General features: G+C 40.3%; 1 protein-coding gene across 5 annotated transcripts in view; it reads left to right on the top strand.

Moving 5' to 3' along the window:
- ACBD5 (acyl-CoA binding domain containing 5) overlaps window positions 1-20,091 on the top strand; it is a 41,243-nt gene that overhangs the window by 3,112 nt on the left and 18,040 nt on the right. For 2 of the 5 annotated variants that reach the window (XM_040988100.1, XM_040988097.1), the window contains 7 exons: window positions 775-895; window positions 2,388-2,460; window positions 8,675-8,789; window positions 8,883-8,915; window positions 16,087-16,221; window positions 17,704-17,910; window positions 18,710-18,816. In XM_040988100.1, the coding sequence (XP_040844034.1) occupies window positions 775-895; window positions 2,388-2,460; window positions 8,675-8,789; window positions 8,883-8,915; window positions 16,087-16,221; window positions 17,704-17,910; window positions 18,710-18,816 (791 nt within the window). The remainder of the gene's footprint in view (window positions 1-774; window positions 896-2,387; window positions 2,461-8,674; window positions 8,790-8,882; window positions 8,916-16,086; window positions 16,222-17,703; window positions 17,911-18,709; window positions 18,817-20,091) is intronic. The other 3 variants (XM_040988102.1, XM_040988099.1, XM_040988101.1) reach the window with 2 other exon arrangements.

The raw sequence follows: 20,091 nt of genomic DNA, 5'->3' as shown, positions 1-20,091 counted from the left end.
TATTATAATTTGAAAATTTGAAACATAAAATGGATTATAAATATGCTAGAAGCTGATATGAAGAGTGACCTTCAAAGGAATTTCTGTATCAAGAATTAAGAAATGTGTTTCATGTTAAATTGATTCTTTTGTACCATAGTTCACACTGGTTGACTTTACCAAAGTTCTTTACCAAATTGAAATGTGGCCAAGAGGTGTTGAACTTTTTTATTGTTGTAGTTTATTAACCAAGGCATACATTTCATCATAATTTATTACAATATTATGAGTTATTTTTAGGAAAACAGAAATGATGGCATGAGAAATTGGATAATATATGAAGTTTTTTAGAAAAAGCGGTTTAAAAACAATAGCTACAGTATCATCTGTTTTTATAGAACAAGTATGCTTACAATTTTTATTTTCGTTTATGTTACTCAGCTCTACTTTGTCACAAGCTTTACCAAGTATAATGAAGTTATTCTTACCTGGTAATACAGGTGTGATATAAATGATATTTACTGATTTGTTTGGTTATTTCTTCGGCATGTATGTACCTGTAATCTTTTACTACTGAACTATGGTGGGCATTGTTATTAAAAGTCTCAGTATTTAAAAATATTAAATTGGCAACATAACTAATAAAACCAAAAAATTGTTTTCATAAGGTAGAAATAAGTTATTATCTGAACTATTATTGAGATAAAAAGTCACTGTTACTAACTGTTAGTACTGTGTAAGGTGTGCTGATTTATAATCCCAAATGAGTGTGTATTTAATGTGTGTTTCCAATAGGTTCATTCCAACCAACAAATGAGATGATGCTCAAGTTCTATAGCTTCTATAAACAGGCAACCGAAGGGCCCTGCAAACTTACCAGGCCTGGGTTCTGGGATCCTATCGGAAGATATAAATGGTAATTTTACCGATAGAGAGATGACAAACATTTTAATTTTGATAACATAGTTGTCATATGATTCTGATTCACATGTTTATATATTCTGGGGACAAACAGAACCAGTTATAATTTTTATTCTCTGTGCCCTTGTCACACAATTTTACGCAAACAAGAAGATGTTGTGGAAGCCAGGAAGAGAGGAGAGGTAATTCCCAAAGGAAAGAAACCAACTTCTGTGCCTCTTTTAGCTGCCAAGAAAAATAATGACTTGTGTTTCCAGTGGTTGTGTTTGCTTTGAACCTTTAAGATAATAAATAACCAGGAATTTGACCCCCGTCCTGCCACATGGGTTTATCTCAGCTGTCGCTCCTAACCCACTTCTGTGGGACTCAATTTTGATTTTTAGTATGCTTAGAAGAATCATAAATGTTAAGACGAAGCTTTAGAAAGTTTCAAACTGCTGTGGACCCCTCACACTATTGAAGACCTAAAAGAAATTTTAGACTATATTCTGTCAACAGGGCATGCTAATTAATGAACTGTGTCTAAATAGCCCCAGAAATGCCATATTTCTTCATGGACAACTGGAAGATTGTTTGATGATCTCTGTACTGTTCTTTCCTATGGAATCTTTATGAATAATAGCAAAGCAATAGTTTAAATAAGTATTATGTGCTACTTGATACGTCCATCTTGAGAAAGTTTACTTTTTGTTTCATGTTTTTTCTTTTTTTCTTTAGAATTGATCTTTGGTAGTTATACCCCCAATGGATGAAAAATACAAAGTTTAGCAGTTTTTGTGTTAGGCAAAAATTTCAAAGATCTGTTCTTTTTTTAATGGGTTAAATAGTTTCTTGCTCCTGCTATTTTTATTCTTTTAGAAGTGAGAAACCGTTTTCATGTTTAATAAATGTATAAATTAGAATTAAATAATGGTAGATGAATAAATAGACACTTTTAACTGAAACTTCTGATCATGCTGAGATGGGGAACATTTAAGGTTGTGAAATCATTGGGTCAGACCCTGCCACAGTAATTGCAGGCAGGACTCAAAGTCTGTAAACCTTGATTTTGAAGTTGATAATTTTGTATATTCTGTAAATGATGTTAGAAGTAGCTAGGTAGTCCTTGACAGGAAAAGGTTTCCGAGCACTTATAGAACAAGGCTGTGATAGTTCATAATCTTCCAAAATGTTCCTTTGACTTAGTACTCTTAGTGATGCTAAGAGCTCTTTGCGTATATTCATGAGTAGTTTGTAATTTTTATGGTCTGTTAAAGTATAGGTATAGTATATATGTTGTTAGTTTTGACTACAATTTATCTTGTTGATTTCTTATGATTCTTCTCTCCAATGTGGCACATTTTCAGAGATCCTTTGGAAATATAACATAAGTTGAGGTTTAGAACCTGTTTTAAATTAGTGACCCAATATCATCAACTATAAATTGTATTCTGACGAATGGAAAGCCAGGTGTCTTTTTGTTGTTATTTGGGTGTTTTCTTTTGTAGGGACGCCTGGAGTTCACTGGGTGATATGACCAAAGAGGAAGCCATGATTGCGTATGTTGAAGAAATGAAAAAGGTAGGGAAATGATTGACAGTGGAGAGTGACAGCATTTAAGAGCAGCTGTCATTTAGGTGACCCGCCAGCTTAGCTGCTTTGTTTACAAACAAGATTGTAGTGCATTGTAGGAATCTGGATTATTGAATTTATTAGGAGTTTAATAGTTTTGTTAGAGTCCACATTAAGGTGTTTGTTATTGTATTTGTTTTCAGTTTTTCTTATCTTTCTCCATAGTTGACTTCTGGAAAAAGTATAGGAATAGGACTTTAAAAATATCAGTGTAATTTATTCAGGGATCTGAAAGTACCTGAACTATCTTGAAAACATTTCTGTGGGCTTTTTTTTTTTTAACTCAAGGGAAATAGTAAACAAAACTGCTCACTAATGCGTCATACAGTTTTTCTTTTTTTTTTTTTTAAGCTTTATTTTTATTGGAAAGGCAGATTTACAGAGAGAAGGAGACAGAGAGGAAGATCTCCCATCTACTGGTTCACTCCCTCAAGTGGTCACAATGGCTGAAGCTGGAGCTGATCCAAAACCAGGAACCAGGAACTTGTTCCAGGTCTCCCCACATGGGTGCAGGGTCCCAAGGCTTTGGGTCATCTTCCACTGCTTTTCCAGACCAAAAGCAGGGAGTTGGATGGGAAGCAAGGCTGCCGGGATCAAAACCGGTGCCCATATGGTATCCTGGAGCATGCAAGGTGAGGACTTTACCCACTAGTTACTGTGCCAGGTCCTCTCATACAAGTTTTGACTTAATTGATACACTTCTATCGCTGAACTTTTCAGTAACAAGTATTTATTTAAACATTTATTTTTATTTGAAAGGCAGATTTTACAGAGTGAGAAGGAGAGAGAAAGAGATATATTCTATCTGCTGGTTCACTCCCCAAATGACTACAGTGGTTGGAGCTGAACTGATCCGAAGCTGGGAGCCAGGAGCTTCTGGGTCTCGCACATGGCATAGGAGATTTAAGAGAGAGAGGTGCAGCCGGACACACAGGAGACGTCCTATCTGCTGGTTCATAGAAAGTGTCTGGGAGCTAGGTACTCAGTCTCCTGATGTGGGGCTCAGGGACCCAGCCACCTGAGCCATCCTCTGCTGCCTCCAGGCAGTGTAGGACAGCAATATCAGGAGCAGACCTGGAAGATGAATTCTGAGTGTCAGAAGCGGTGCCTGAGCCACAGCGCCAGGTTCTCAGTGAATGTGGAGGTGGTTCAGAACCGGCTCAGGGACACTCTTGGGTTCTCTGCTCAGCTTGGATGTTCCTTATCACCAGTTCTTCAAGTCTGCCTAGCACATTGTTTTGAGGAATCACTTTTTGAAGAAATCGCGGACTTTAAAGATAATCTTAAAGGCTCTTTATAATGGGCCGTTTTAATGTTGGATATAGTTCAGACATGAAATCTAAGTCTATTTGCTAATCTCAAATTTTTATCTTTGAATATAAAGAGAATCTCTAAAAAGGAAAGTTTCTTTGTGGATTGCAGTTAATCTTTTTAGTAATTTCTGTTTGACACATTCAGACCAATTTTTGGTTTTCTTCTTTAAATCCCTTTAATGTTACTCAGAGTTGTGCCCTTTGTTACATTTTCACAATTTTTATTTAGTGGACTTTATCTATGACAAAGGGCAAAGTTTAGTTCATGTTAGCTGTATCAATAATAAAATAAAAAGAAACTTTTGTATCATACTTAAAATGCAATATAAAAAACAGCAAAGGCAGAATCTAAAGCCTTTTTATTTCATTAACTCTTTCTTTCTTTTTTTTTTTTTTTTTTACCTAAGTGTCATTTTAGGTTGTAGGATACACTTCTGTAATAGTAAGTCACATGGACACATTAAATAGAATTTCTCTATGTCTCCTATCTAGTTTCATTCATTGATGCTCTGGTCAGTGTCAGGTGAGGTGGATGAAAACAGTATGCATTCCATCCCCACCCCCACAGTGGGCCAAAACTATTCTCTGTCTGCTACTCATCCTTTCAAACACAAAAATAAAGCCAAACCAGACCCAGGTTTTGTACCAGAAAAGCCGGAGGATTTTAGTCTTTGCTTTAGTCGAATTCCTTGGTACCTTTCCAGGATATTTTCATCATCTGGAAGGGATATGTGTCACCCACGAAGAGTGCTAGGTAAACCCAGAAAAAATGATGTCTTTCAGTGCAGCTTTGCCAGAATGTGTGATTTGCGAAATGTTTCTGTTGGCTAGGTTCTGACATACTTGATTCACTTAATTAACTTCTAGCTTCAGCTAGAATTGCTGAGGGTAAGTAGGCTGAGCTTTGCCTGTGTTTGCTTGTCTGAATGTGGGCGTGGGAGTGTGTGTGTGGCACGCGCGTGGCATTTCCTGTACTGCAGCATTGCTGTCTGGGAAGACATGTCGCAAACAGCAAAGCTGTTCTTGGTCAGATCTTTTTTGAAGTGTCTCTTTGAGAGTGAAGTCTTTCACTCTGGGAGTGTCTCACAATGGGCACCCGAGCATTGACTGTGTCCACTACCAAAAATCTAGAATGATGACTCTTGTTATTTGGTTGGGTCATACTAGCAGTACTCATATACTTGCTTCTGACGTTAGGTCTCAAGGTCACACCTTTGGCTTGTGGGGTATCATAAACCCTAACACTAAATGAAGCAGCTCTACACAGGGACAGATCCGAGGAGGAACCATAACTCATTTCTCTTTTGGAGGGTATCAGAGAAGGTGTTGAATGAGGCTAGGGTATGTGATTGGCCTGTCAGGTTCTGCTCCGTGAGTGATGTGAAACTTACGGATTTGCCATATGTTGCTATTCTATAGCTCTGACTTTGGTTGCTTCAGAGTAAATATTATCTAGTTCCCATCTATAATTTGAACCTAATTTTCAGAATTATTAATATCATCCAAATTGTTACCAGACATCTTCAGAAAGCTATGAAAGGTCCTGCCCCCATATCCTTCACCTCATAACAGATATTTACCTCAGCAAATTTTAGCATTAAAGCATTCTTTTCACTCTTACTGACACACACAGAATTAGACGGTTTAGTGAGTTATAGCATTAACTTGTAATCCCCAGAAGCAGTTGTAAACATCGCTCCTTCTGTATCATCTGTCCCTAGAACTGTCTCCCCCCACACACTGTGTGGGTGATGGCTTCTGTGGCGTATCTGAGCTCAGAATCTCCAGGTGCTGGTTACCCTAGACAGGTCACAGTCTCCCTGCACCTGGCTTAGAAATGAGAGCGTCTGTTTTCCCCACGACTTTGGGAGTTGTAAACTGAGTGATTGAACACTTTCTGTATTCTGAACACTGGGAATGAAAGAGTGAATGAAAACAGATGACAGTCCCTTTTCCTTGAGCTTCCAGTCGATTGTGCAAGACAGGGAGGGAACAAACAGGAAAGCAGGGAGAATGACTAATCTGTGCATTTTAAAGAAACAAGGAGCCACTTAAAAACTTCCTATAACCTGAAAAAACTACAGAAGAGGCAAAGCAGCTTTTGCTTGTTTAACGGCAAGAACTATGGAGACAGTTTAGTAGGTAAGAGGCCTGTTAAGACGATCACGCCCCAAAGAGGAGTACCTAGGTTCCCAATTGGACTTCCTGCTGTCACAGACCTTGGGAGGTTGTGGTGACAACTCAGCTGAGGGGGTTCCTGTCACCCACCTGGGGGATTGGTTTGGGTTCTCGACTCTCAACTTTGGACCTGCCTGGTCCCAGCTGCTGTAGGCATTTGGGGAGTGAGCCAGTAGATGGGCACTCTCTTCCTTCCTCTTCCTTTCAAATAAATAAATTTAGAAATATTGAAGTAAATTTGTTTCTTTAATAAAATAAAAATAACATGTGTAAATGCAAAAAAATATATAAAAGGAACATCAAGTTTTCCATTTTCACTTTTTTTAAAAAGATTTATTTTATTTTTATTGGAAAACAGATATACACACAGAGGAGAGACAGAGAGGAAGATCTTCCATCTGATCGTTCACTCCCCAAGCAGCCGCAGCAGCTGGAGCTGAGCCAATCCGAAGCCAAGAGCTCTTCCAGGTCTCCCACACAGGTGCAGGGTCCCAAGGCTTTGAACTGTCCTCCACTGCTTTCCCAGGCCACCAGCAGGGAGTTGGATGGGAAGTGGGGCTGCTGGGATTAGAACTGGCCCCCACATGGGATCCTGGCGCATTCTAGGCGAGGACCTTAACCACTAAGCTATCGTGCTGGGTCCCATTTTCACTCTTTAATAATAATTTTTTAAGGAAATTTTTTATTTTTTATTGGAAAGGCATATTTAGAGAGATAAGGACAGAAAGATCTTCCAAGTGGCCACAATGACTGGAGCTAAGCTGGTCTGAAGCCAGGAGCCAGGAGATTCCTCCATGTCTCCCATATGGCAGGATGCCAAGGCTTTGGGTCATCCTCTGCTGTTTTCCCAGGCCACAGGCAGGGAGCTGGAATGGAAGTGGGGCAATTGGGATATGAAGTGGGATGCTGTCACTTGCAGGTGGAGTATAAGCCAATTGAACCATGGCACCATATCTCTAGTAATTACTTTTACTCATGTTTTGTAAATGGATTCAGAAAGAAGGGTCAGTGCTGTGGCATGAGTCAAATCTCCATGTGCTGGACACATTGTGTTCAAATTCCAGTTCTGGCTCTTTGCTTCTGATCCAGCTTCTTGTTAATGTGCCTCTGCAAGGAGCAGAAGATGGCCCAAGTGCTTGGGTTCCTGCGCCCACATGGGAGATCCTAATAAAGCGCTTGACTCCTGGCTTTGGCATGGCCCAGCTCTGCCCTTTGTGGTCATTTGGGTAGTGAACCAGCAGGTAGAAAAACCTCTCTATTGTTCCTGTTTCCATAAATTGCCTTTCAAATAAATAACATAAACTAAAAAAAAAATGTTAGAAAGGGAACTAGTATTGGCATCATATTGAACATACTCTATAGCAACTTAGCAACTACCTTTTTTTAACCCCCTCTAAAAAAAAGTTAGAGATACTTTCTGAATTCACACGCACAGAGCAAAATTTAATCGTTAATATTACAGAATGTCCCAAATGTGAAAGTACTTTAACTTCCTTACTCCATTACCAGCTGCTGCTTATGTAATTGATGGCTTTTTCCTTTATTTTCCTTGCTCTTCAAGCAGACGGACTCGCAGGTACAAAGGTAAAGGGCTTGGCATAGTAGCCTAGTGGCTAAGTCCTTGCCTTGCATGCACCAGGATCCTAAATGACCGCAGGTTTGTGTCAGCTGCTCCACTTCCCATCCAGCTCCCTGCTTGTGACCTGGGAAAGCAGTCCAGGATGGCCCAAAGCCTTGGCACCCTGCACCTGTGTGGGAGACTCAGAGCAAGCACCTGACTCCTGGCTTTGAGTCAGCTCAGTTCCAACTATTGTGGCCACTTGAGGAGTGAACCAGCAGATGGGATATCTTTTTTCTGACCTCTCTGTCTCTCCTTCTATCTGTAAATCTGCCTTTCCAATAAAAATAAATAAATCTTAAAAAAAAGATAAAGTTGGGCCCGGCACGGTGGCGCAAGTGGTTAAAGGTCCTCGCATTGCACGCCCGGGATCCCATATGGGCGTCGGTTCTAATCCCGGCAGCCCCGCTTCCCTTCCAGCTCCCTGCCTGTGGCCCGGGAAAGCAGTCGAGGACGGCCCAAAGCTTTGGGACCCTGCACCCATGTGGGAGACCCGGAAGAGGCTCCTGGCTTCGGATCGGCATAGTATCGGCCCGTTGCGGCTCACTTGGGGAGTGAATCATCGGACGGAAGATCTTCCTCTCTGTCTCTCCTCTCTGTATATCTGCCTTTCCAATGAAAAAATAATAAAAATAAATCTTTAAAAAAAAAAAAAAAGATAAAGTAGTACTGATTTTCTATTTTTGTGCCTTTTTGATAAACCCTACCGTGGTATTGAACAGGATCGTGACTGTACTCTAATTCCACAGTATTCAATTCTAGTTCAGCAGAGCCCCTGACTTCCTGTGAAGAAATTTGGAGAATATTGTGTGAAGTGTTAGATGAAGTTGATGTAAAGTAGTCCTCAAATGGAGGACTCTTCTAGCTCTGTAATAGATGAGCACCAAGGCTTTGTCTGCATCATGTGTACTTAAATATATCGTTAGTGTGGGTGAGTATTAATGAACTTTAAATCCCAAAGGATAGAGAAATTAGAACCATAGATTATGTAATAATAATGGAGATCAAATGTTATAGCTTATGATTTCATAATATTTCTTTCCTCTAATTACAGATTCTTGAGACGATGCCGATGACTGAGAAAGTTGAAGAACTGCTGCATGTCATAGGTCCGTTTTATGAAATTGTAGAGGACAAAAAGAGTGGCAGGAGTTCTGATTTAACCTCAGGTTGGATTATCTTATCATTTGAAATTCAGCCGTGGTTACTATGCATACATTAATATTTAATATCTCATTTATATTTTTACTTTCACATGCCAGTCCGATTGGAGAAAATCTCTAAGTATTTAGAAGGTAGGATGAATGAAATCCATGTAAAAATGTTGTTTAAAATGTAACATGCCAAAAGAATTTTGCATACATTTGTGTAACTTAGGAATTTTCATTCTAAACTCATCGTATGAAATTCTAAAATATTATGTAACCACATGAGGTTTTTGACTCTTTTTTAAATGAAGAATTTATTTATTTTTATTGGGAAGACCAATTAATGGAGAGGAAAGATAGAACGGGAGACCCCAGTACCTATTAAACTGTGTCATTAAACAATACCAAAAAAATCACATTTAAAAAAGAAAAGAAAGATCTTCCATCCAATGGGTTACTCCCCAAGTGGTCACAGTTGAACCCATCTGAAGCTAGGAAGCTTCTTGATCTCCCACATGGGTTCTGGGGCTCAAGGCTTTGGGCCATCCTTCACTGCTTTCCTAGGCCACAAGCAGGGAGCCTGGATGGGAAGTGGAACAGCTGGGACACAAACCGGCGGCCACATGGGATGCCTGCATTTGGAAGTGGAGAATTAGCCAATTGAGCCATCACGCTAGTTCCAAGGTTTAACTCTAAAAACAATGTTTATTATTCATTTACTTGAGAGACACAGTGTTCTCATCTGCTGGTTCACTCCCAATGTGAGCAGTGACTGGTGTGGGACTAAGGCTGCAGCCGGGAGCTGGCAGCTCGGTGCAGGACTCCCAGGTGCTCGTGACTGGGAACCAGTTGTTTGAGCTTTTATCTGTAACCTCCCACAGTCTGCATGGGCAGGTAGCTGAAGCCTGAGCCAAATTGGGTGTGTGGAATCAGCTACTCTGACACAGGATACAAGTTTCTTAATCTACATAACCCCCAGGCTGAACTGCTCAGAATTGTTTTTTTGTTGTTGTTTTGTTTTGTTTAAGATTTCTTTATCTATTTGAAAGCCATAGTGGAAGGGTTGGGGAAGAGGGAAAAGAGAATGAGATGAATCTTTTATCCACTGATTCATTCTCCAAATGACTGCAACAGCCAGAGGTGGGCCATGCTGAAGCAAGGGGCCAGGAAGTGACAGATTCCATACTACTTGGGCCATCTACAGCTACCTTCCCAGGTGCCTTAGCAGGAAGCTGAATTGGAAGCAGATCCTGGTTCATCCCCCTGCACCATAATACCAACCCCTTGCCCCAAGTTTGTAACTCTTGTTTTTAAGTTATTAAAATATGCCAGATGGCTCACTAAATATGCACAAAATCAGGACAAAATTTCATGTTTTTATTTTGATGAATTGTATAATTTTATTATTTTTTAAAGAAGTTTGTTGATTTTTATTTATTTGAGAGAAGAAAGAGACAGAGATTTTCCACCTGCTAGTTCACTGTGCAGATGGCTGCAACAGCCAGGACCTGGCTGGAGTCAGGAACCCTGTCCAGGTCTCCCACTGGGGTATTAGGCACTGGTGTATCTGAGCCATCACCTGCCTCTAAGGTATGCAAGTGCAGTAAGCTGCAGTTGAGAGGAGGTGGGATTAGAACCCAGGTTCTCCAGTATGGGACATGGGAGTCCCAAGTGGCGTGTTTATCTGTTGTGCCATATGTGTGCCCCTAATAGATCATGTTATCGGTTTGGCTTTATGGATTATTTTATCAGTACTAGCAATTACAGTCTGGGTAATGCTAAAATCAATATGTTTATGGTTTAACTCTTACAGAGCAAGCTTTAAGCCATCACTAGGTTTAATTAATGTGGGTTTTTGTTGTTGTTTTTTGTTTGTTTGTTTTTTGTTTTCAGGATCCTAGTAAATGATTGGCATGACACTGTTTTGAGTAAAATGTAGGTTTTTCCTGGTGTTAACTATAAACATGTATTTAAATTTTTTTTAAAAATAAGTTCAGTGAATGAGACCACACAATCAATTTAAATGAAAATTATGTAAACTTTAAACAGAAATCAACAGAGCTGGGGTGGGGTTGGGTGTTTAGTAGCTGAGCCCGGTCAGCTCCGTGTCCTCTGTTAGAGTGCCTGCATATAGTATCCGACTCTGGCACCGACTTCCAGCTTCCGACCACTGTGCATCCTGCGTGTCAGCAAGTGATGGCTCAAGGAGTTGGGTCCCTGCCCTCCATGTGGGAAAGCCGAATGGAGTTTCTGGCTCCAGGCTTTAGCCTCTGGGGAGCCCAGGTCATGGCAGAAAAGTGATCTCTTTCCATCCCCACCCCCCAGCCTCAACCCCACCCCCATGTCTGTTTCTTAAAAACCAAAATAAAACCCCTGACTGACACCAGGTTCCATATTAAAAAATAAAAGTAAAAGCCTAAATGCATCTTGCCCCTTTTTTTAGCATCCATGTTTATATCCCTCCTGTTTCTTTTTGGCATATTTTAATAATAAACAGAAATTGAAACTTTCCAGAATAGTGGTCTTCCTGCACCATGGTAACCTTATACTTCATGTCTGTAGTGGATGTACACCTGACAGTGTAAGTCTGTACTGCACTGATGTGCATGGAAGAGTCAAATATTAGCAAATTCTTTTTGATTTGTGCTTATTCAGTTAAGAAAGAATTCTCTCTGAAGCATTTTGTCAAGCATTTTCCAGAGAGGAGTTAAGTCTGGACCTGCTTTAGTGGTCCAGGTTTCTTGGACAGACGAAGATATTTAAGCAGCTAATTATAAAGCAAGGAACAGTAAGAAGTAGTAATAAAGATGCAGGTCCATAGTTACTTAGCTATAATTTAAAAATCTGAAAACCTTTGGAATCCAAAAGTTGTTTTGAAACTAATTTAACCAACAAATCCTGCCCTATGTGAACCATTCAAGGGTAATCTGATATGAAATGACTTGGGGACTTTGGAATCTTTATCTTTTTTATTATTGTTTATGTTTATTTGGAAGTCAGAGATAGATAGAGAGAGAGAGAGAAACCAAGACAGAATGCTGTCCATCTACTGGAGGGCAATAATGGCTGGGCTTGGAGCGAGGAACCAGGAACTCCATCCCAGTCTCCCATGTGAATGGCTGGGACCCAAGCACTTGGATCATCTTCCGCTGCTTTCCCAGGTGTATTAGCATGGAGCTGGATTACAAGTGAGTAGCTTGTGTTGGAACCAACACTTAGATACTGGCATTGCAGACAGCGGTTTAATCCAGTGTACCACAATACCAGCCAGTTTTGAGTCATTTTCCTAGCATTTAGTGTGAGTTATTCATGTTCCAATGCAAAAGTACTTTTTTTTTTTAAAAAAGGAGTGCTGCCCCCATCCTGTGTTGGGAAGATTGCATAATAAACTCTATGGTGTATGTTTCAAGTGGGTTTTGAAAAAGTGGAAAACTTGGGGTTTCACAACGTATCTAAGGGGTTGGTGTTGTGGTACAGTGGATTAAGCCGCCATTTCTAAAATTGACATCACTTAGAGTACCAGTTTAAGTCCCTGCTTCTATGCCTCTGGTCCAGCTTCCTGGTGATGTGCCTGGGAAGGAAGCAGAAGGTTGCTCAAGGACTTGGGTTCTTGCACCCACATTGGAGTCCTGGATGGAGCTCCTGGCTTTGGCTTAGCCCAGACCTGGCAGTTGTGGCCATTCAGGTTGTTGACCAGTGAACAAAAGATCTCCGTCTCTTTCTCTGATTCTCTCACCCTGCCTTTCAATAAATTCATCTTTAAAAAAAAAATCTGGATCCAAGGACATGAAAGGGATCATGTGATCCTGTACTGTGTTTAATCTGAACCCTTCTGATAGACAATTAGATTCTCTTTTTGATCTTTAAAAAATGCTGCTGTAAGTAGCCATGTACATGTCATTTTATGTATGCATAAATGCATCTGGAAGTAATGATTGGGAAGTGGAGCTAAAAGCATTTGACCAGTGTTTATAATTTTATAAGATATTGCCATGCTTTAAACTACTTCACAATCATGAATGCTCAAAAAAAATTATTTTCATTACATTTGAAAGTCAGAGAGAGAAAAAGACAGTGAGAGACAAAACAGAAAAAGCAAGCTTTCATCCACTGGTTCATTCCCCAGTTGCCTACAACAGCCAGGGCTGGGCCAGGTCAAAGCTCAGCGTTCTGTCTGTGTCCCGCAAGTCAAAGCATCACCTGCTGCCTCTCCAAGTCTGCCTCAGTGGGAAGCTGGAGAAGAAGTGGAGGAAATAGGCCTGGAAAACAGGCATGCCTGTACTGGATGCGGACAGCCCAGGTGGCAGCTTAACCACTCTGCTAACACACCTGACTCCGTCATAACTTTTGATAAACAAAAGTCTTGTGAAAAGTAGATCTAGTGCCCCGTGGCACTGCGCGTTAAGCTGCTGCCTGCAGCACTAGCATCCTGTATGGGTGCCAGATGATGTACTAGTTATTCCACTTGCAATTTAGTTTCCTGCTCATGTGTCTGGGAAATCACTGCAAGAAGGCCCAAGTGCTTGGGCCCCTGAGACAAGTTCCTGGTTCTTGGCTTCAGCTTCTTTGTTACCAGCCCTAGCTGTTTCAGCCATTTGGGGAATCAACCACTGAATGGAAGATCCTCTCTCTTCCTCTCAGTCTGTAATTCTGCCTTTCTAATAAGTAAACTAAAAAAAAAAATAAAACAAAAAACGAAGTAACCATTTAGTGCCAGTGGAACAGATGTATTAGTTTCATAGGTGTATCATGCTTATGTGGTAGGTTTTGAAATCCTCCCATTTTTTTCTTTTTCAAAATTGTTTTGGCTGTTTGTGGTACTTGATATTTTGATTGAATTTTTAAAATCTTGTCAGTTTATAAAAAGAAAAAGCAAGGCCAGGATTTTGAAAGTGATTACAGAGGATTTGTAAATTATTTTTGGAATTATTGCCATCTCAGTAGTACTGTCTTCCAGTGTATGAACGTTGGATGTCTTTCCTTTTATTTGATCATTAATTTTTAAACATTTTTTTCATTTGCACTGAATAAGTCTTTTTTGTCAAGTGTATTCTTTTTTAATTTTATTTTATTTTAACTTTTTTTTTATTACAAAGTCAGATATACAGAGAGCAGGAGAGACAGAGAGAAAGATCTTCCGTCTAATGATTCACTCCCCAAGTGAGCGCAACTGTCGGTGCTGTGCTGATCTGAGGCCAGGACCCAGGAACCTCTTTCTGGGTCTCTCACATGGGTGCAGGGTTCCAAGATTTTGGGCCGTCCTCGACTGCTTTCCCAGGCCACACAGGGAGCTGGATGGGAAGTGAAGCTGTCAGGATTAGAACCAGCGCCCATATGGGCGAGGACTTTAGCCACTAGGCCATGGCGCCGGCCCGTCAAGTGTATTCTTAAATGCTTTTTATGATGCCATCATAAATTGTTTTGTAATTTAATTTTTTATTTTGTGTGTATTTATCCTATTTTCTCATTAACTTATTTTATAGTTTTGTAGACTCCTTAAGATACTCTGTGCCATAGCTTGTCGTCTGTTAGCAGATTATTTTTTTTCTTCCTTTCTAATCTGAATGCCTCTTATTTCCTTTTGTTACCCAATTTCCTTGGCTGCAGTTTACAGTAGATGGTTAAGTAGAGATCGTGCCAGCAGATGCCTTTTTCTTGTTCCCTATTTGATGAGTCTTTTACCATTCAGTGTGATGCTGTGTGCGAGTTTTTAAAATGGATACCCTTCAGGGCCCGGCGCGGTGGCGCAAGTGGTTAAAGGTCCTCGCCTTGCACGCCCAGGATCCCATATGGGCGCCGGTTCTAATCCCGGCAGCCCCGCTTCCCTTCCAGCTCCCTGCCTGTGGCCCGGGAAAGCAGTCGAGGACGGCCCAAAGCTTTGGGACCCTGCACCCGCGTGGGAGACCCGGAAGAGGCTCCTGGCTTTGGATCGGCATAGTATCGGCCGTTGCGCTCACTTGGGGAGTGAATCATCGGACGGAAGATCTTCCTCTCTGTCTCTCCTCTCTGTATATCTGCCTTTCCAATGAAAAAATAATAAAAATAAATCTTAAAAAAAAAATGGATACCCTTCAATAGAAGTGAGGAAGTTCTCTTATATTGTTAGTTTCTTCAGGATTTTAAAAATGGAATTTCTTTTTTTTTTAAGATTTTTAAATTTTTATTGCAAAGTCAGATATATAGAGAGGAGGAGAGACAGAGAGGAACATCTTCTGTCCAATGATTCACTCCCCAACTGACCGCAATGTCTGGTGCTGAGCTGATCCAAAGCCAGGAGCCAGGTCTCCCATATGGGTGCAGGGTCCCAAGGCTTTGGGCCGTCCTCGACTGCTTTCCCAGGCCACAAGCAGGGAGCTGGATGGGAAGTGGAGCTGCCGAGATTAGAACCGGTGTCCATATGGGATCCCAGCTCGTTCAAGGCAACAACCTTGATCATTACGCTATTGCGCCGGACCTAATTAGTTTTTAATATAAATAAAATTTTAAAGTGTATAAAAATGAAAATGTTGTAATTTGCTTAATGTGTTATCTTCATCTACTGTAATGATCTTGTGGCATTCATCCTCCATCCTATTAACATGGTGTATATATTATATTTGAAATCTTGGATAGGGTTCATCAGTAATTCCCTTTGTAAGAGGACTTCAGTTGCACTGTTTGCTGCTCTCAAGTAGTTTTGCTGCATCATCCTGAAAGGATTTAGGGGATTTCTGTTGTTTTGTTGAAGAGGCCCATTGGTTTTTGTATTACCACTTTTTGTGGTTGTCAGGTAGAGAGTAGGAGAGATTCCAAAATTAGGCTGCTGCCATGATCCTAATGGAAAATAGGTACAGACGTTGACCCATGTACTGTTGCTTTAAGGACCAACCTAAGGTACAATAATGTAAGTTGTGAGCCTGAAGCCTGAAATGCAATAAAGGGATATATTTTGTGAGCTTAAACGGAGGCCTGTTAGTATTGATGGGTTTGTTGGTTGGACCAAGAATAGCATTTTCTACATGCTAGTGCATGTGTGATGGAGAGAGCATTTGACTCTGACTGCACAGTGTAGATTGATAATGGTTTAAAAACTACTAACCCTCTGTGTTGTTCAGAAAGGATTTGAGATAGCTGTATCCCTTTGTAATTTATTTTTTATATTTTGTTGTATTTGAAGTAGTCTGATATATGCATATTTATAAGGAATACTATTATGTGTAAACTACTAAAGTTATTTAAAATGTTTTGCTAGTCATCTGCAAATTGTCATGCTATTTGTAAATTACCCCATTATTGTATTATCAGTTATATAATTAAGTGGCTGTTCCCTGTGTTTTAGATCTTGGTAATGTTCTAACTTCCACTCCAAATGCCAAAACTGTGAATGGCAAAGCTGAAAGCAGCGATAGTGGAGCTGAGTCTGAGGAAGAGGAGGCCCGAGAAGAAATGAAAAAAGCAGACCAAAGCAATCATGGTAATTTTTGCATAATGGGTTAATAATTATTCCTGAAGTATCATACAAGATTATGAAGACTTTGGGCTGATGCCATATTGTATAAGATGAGTGTGTGTGTGGTGGGATGGGGGCTGTTGGCCCTATAACCAGGTTTGTTGGGTCCAAAAGGCTCTTTCTGAGCCCAGGACAGCTGATGCTGTGCATGAATGAAAAAGGTGTTCACTGCAAGCTGACAGGAATAGACCGCTCCTCCCAATGTGGTACCTGGGGTATTGCTGTAGACATTGATTGTTTTACTATATTATATCCGATATGAATACACATGTTACCAAATACAGGAAACAAGTTAATCTCTCAGTGTCGTGGCTTCCCGAGAACAGGACACACTGGGATTAGAGAGACCTTGCTAATGATTTGGGAGAAGGCTATTAGAAAATAGAAAATAAACCCATACTTTAATTTAGCCTGGTGTGGACTCCGTCCCTCTGCTCACTTAACAGAACAGTTTGCTTATGTGTGCGAGAGTCTGAGTATTTTAACAGGGTGTTGCTGCTGTTTTGCAAAGATTTATTTGGACTTATATGAAAGCCAGAGTTAACAGAGAGAGAGGGAGAGACAGAGATCTTCTACCCACTGCTTCATTCCCCTTTTGAATACATGGCCAGCACTGGACCAGGCTGAAACCAAGACCCAGGAACTTCTGGGTTCTCCCACATAGGTGGCAAGGGTCCAAACACTTGGGCCATCTTTGACTGCTTTCCCAGGCCGTTGGCAGAGAGCTGGATTGGCTGTGGAGTGGTTGGACCCCGCCCAGTACCCATGTGGGATGCAAGCATTGCAGGTGGTGGCTTTACCCTCTGTGCCACAACACCAACCTCGTAGACAGTTTCTATAAGGAGTTGTATTAAAATGGAGCGGTATTGCAGCTAGTACAGTTGGGATGAACTCTTAGCAAATCCTTTTTGTGAGGAGTGCCCTATCTGCTTGACACAAGTATGAAACCTGTGAAAGGATGCTGGTTGGTTGAAGAAGTAACTGTATGTTTTAGAACATGATATGCCTGTGCCCAGCACAGTAGCCTAGTGGCTAAAGTCCTTGCCTTGCACTTACTGGGATCTCATATGGGTGCTGGTTCTAATTCCAACAGCCCTGCTTCCCATCCAGCTCCCTGCTTGTGGCCTGGGAAAGCAGTTGAGGACAGCCCAAAGCCTTGGAACCCTACATCTGCATGGGAGACCTGGAAGAGGCTCCTGGCTCTTGGCTTTGCATTGGCTCAGCTCTGGCCATTGCGGTTGCTTGGGGAGTGAATACAAATGGATGGAAGATCTTCCTCTCTGTCTCTACTCCTCTCTATATAGCTGATTTTCCAACAACAACAAATAAATCTTTTAAAAAAAGAATATGATATACAATTAAAAAATACAAATCAAAACAAAACAGAATGTGATATGCTGAAGCCGAGCCACCATGACTTTTATGAATCTCTCCACTTGCCCCTAGAAAATAAGAAAATGGTCGCAAAATCATCAGGGCATGAAAATATGGAAATAATTGTTCCTAGTGGCTCTGATAAAGACAGTTGTGTTCAGGATGTAGAGCCTGATGTTCACGCCACTGCATCCCTGAATGGAACCGTTACTGAAGAAGTGAAACTGGTGGATCAGAACTTGGAACAAGCAGGGAAAACCACCAGTGGCGTTTACCAAGGTACCATCTCCAAACAGGCTTTGTTTAAACTCCTTCCTCTGAGTAAAATGTTCTTTTAATAATTTTAAGATATTTACGAACAGTTTGGAGTTTAGTAATGAGTTAAAGTTTATTGCTACTATAAGGCTTTAGAGCGTTGAAGTTTAGACAATGAATGAGGGTCAGAGCTTTTATTTTTTTTGAGACTTTTTTTTGCCGTGTTACTGTGTCTTTAAAATCAACTTATAAATTTAGCTTTCCCTGTTGCTCCTTTTAACTTCTGATTATATGACTCCTTTGTTCTCCAGTCAATTATCTAAGTTACAGTCTTCGTATTCTAGGAGTTGATCCTATATGGAATATGTGGTCACTCCTGACATGTGTGTGGAGTATGTCACGCATATATCTTGTCCCTCTTGTCCTAGGAGTGAATCCATAATATATGATAAATTATTGACATTGCTACAATTTGGTTTAGAAACCAAGAAACATCATTTTTTAACCTAACAACCAAACGTTGATTGCTGTGTTTCAAACTGAGGTCTCCTTCTTGGTGATCGATTTTTTTTCCCATAAAGTTGTAAAATTTTGTATGATTTTATTTGGATTATGTCTTCGTATCATTTAATGATAAAATAACTTGTGTGTTCTTTTGAAATAAAACAGCGACTAAATCTAAAATGTGATATATTAAAGAGTGTAACTTGATAAATCAAATTTTTATCAATATGAAAACAGTACAAAGCTGATGAATTTTTAAAATGGAATAAATGTCTTTTTCTTCAGCTAGAGCGTGACCTGAACATATATTCATTTTTAGATGCAAATGAAGATCATGTTGAAGATGTTTCAGGAATCCAGCATTTGACAAGTGATTCAGATAGTGAAGTTTACTGTGATTCGATGGAGCAGTTTGGACAAGAAGAGGTAAAAATGAGATTTTCTGATTGGTTAGTTTTCAAAGTGGTATAGCAGAATTCAGTGCTCACTTCTGCTACCAACAGATGCACATGCTGCTTGTCACTTTGGAAACATACCTCTAAAGTTAGTCAAAGGTTGGTATTTTAAATTGCTTTTTTCCTGAATTCTATATATATAAAATGCTGGGATATTCAAAGAAAACTTACTATTTACATATTCTGTTATAACTTGTAATGAATATGTGTTTCTGAATATGCTGGAAGAGTTCGAATAGCCATGCTGAGAATACACTCTTTATTTTGTTTGCTATAATAGACACATTCACAAATGTTTGAGAAAAGTGAATTCATTTTAAAGCAGATAAATTTATTCTTCAAGCCAGTTAACATTTTGCATCTAAAGAGGATATTTAAAAAACTATGAAAAGCCTGTGATTTTTTTTCTCGCCAGTGACTTCTTTGATATGATTTTTTTGATCCCGAGAAAGGTTGTTTTGACAGGTTTCCCTCAGGTAGCTTTTTAGTTTGTTTGTTTTTAGCCTAGTGGCTAAATCTTCACCTTGCATCTACTGGGTTCCCACATGGGGTGCTGCTTCATGTCCCAGATGCTCTAATTTCCCCATGTAGCTTCTTGCCTGTGGCCTAGAAAAGCCACAATGACTGGAGCTGAATCAATCTGAAACCAAGAGCAAGGAGCTTCTTCTGGTCTGCCATGTGGGTGCAGGGTCCCAAGGCTTTGGGCCGTCCTCTGCTGCTTTCCCAGGCCACCAGCAGGGAGCTGGATGGGAAGCAGGGCTGCTGGGATTAGAACCGGCGCCCATATGGGATCCCAGCACATGCAAGGCGAGGAATTTACCTGCTAGGCTACTGCACTGGGCCTTTGGTAGTTTTACATCCTCTTTCTGTTCTTCTCCCAGTCCTAATATATTTCAGTATGTCTTTTAGGAAATAATCTTTGCCTCCTGGAAGTTATGATTTCAACATTTTAAAGTTTCCTGTTTTGTACTTCTTTTTAGTCTAATTTCCAAGTACAATGATATCTTCTTTGTGTTCTCAAATTTTAAAAACATGTGGAAAAAATATTAAGGTGGAGTACAAATGAGTAGCATAGACGTGAAGAAAATAATGAGGAGGGCAAATTGAAAATAAGCTGAACCTTGTGAAAAAATGAAGTTATTATAACTCAGATTCCATGCCCATGTTGACTGTCACCTGTAATTGCAGCATCGCCTGTGAGCATGGTTGAGGTCCTAGCTGTTCAGTTCAGGTCCAGCTCCCTGCC

This window comes from Ochotona curzoniae, unplaced genomic scaffold (genome assembly GCF_017591425.1).
Source record: "Ochotona curzoniae isolate NIBS_2020 unplaced genomic scaffold, NIBS_Ocur_1.0 contig_4797, whole genome shotgun sequence".
Lineage (NCBI taxonomy): Eukaryota > Metazoa > Chordata > Mammalia > Lagomorpha > Ochotonidae > Ochotona > Ochotona curzoniae.
Note: the sequence above shows the minus strand (reverse complement) of the source record. Positions and strands in the feature narration are given on the sequence as shown.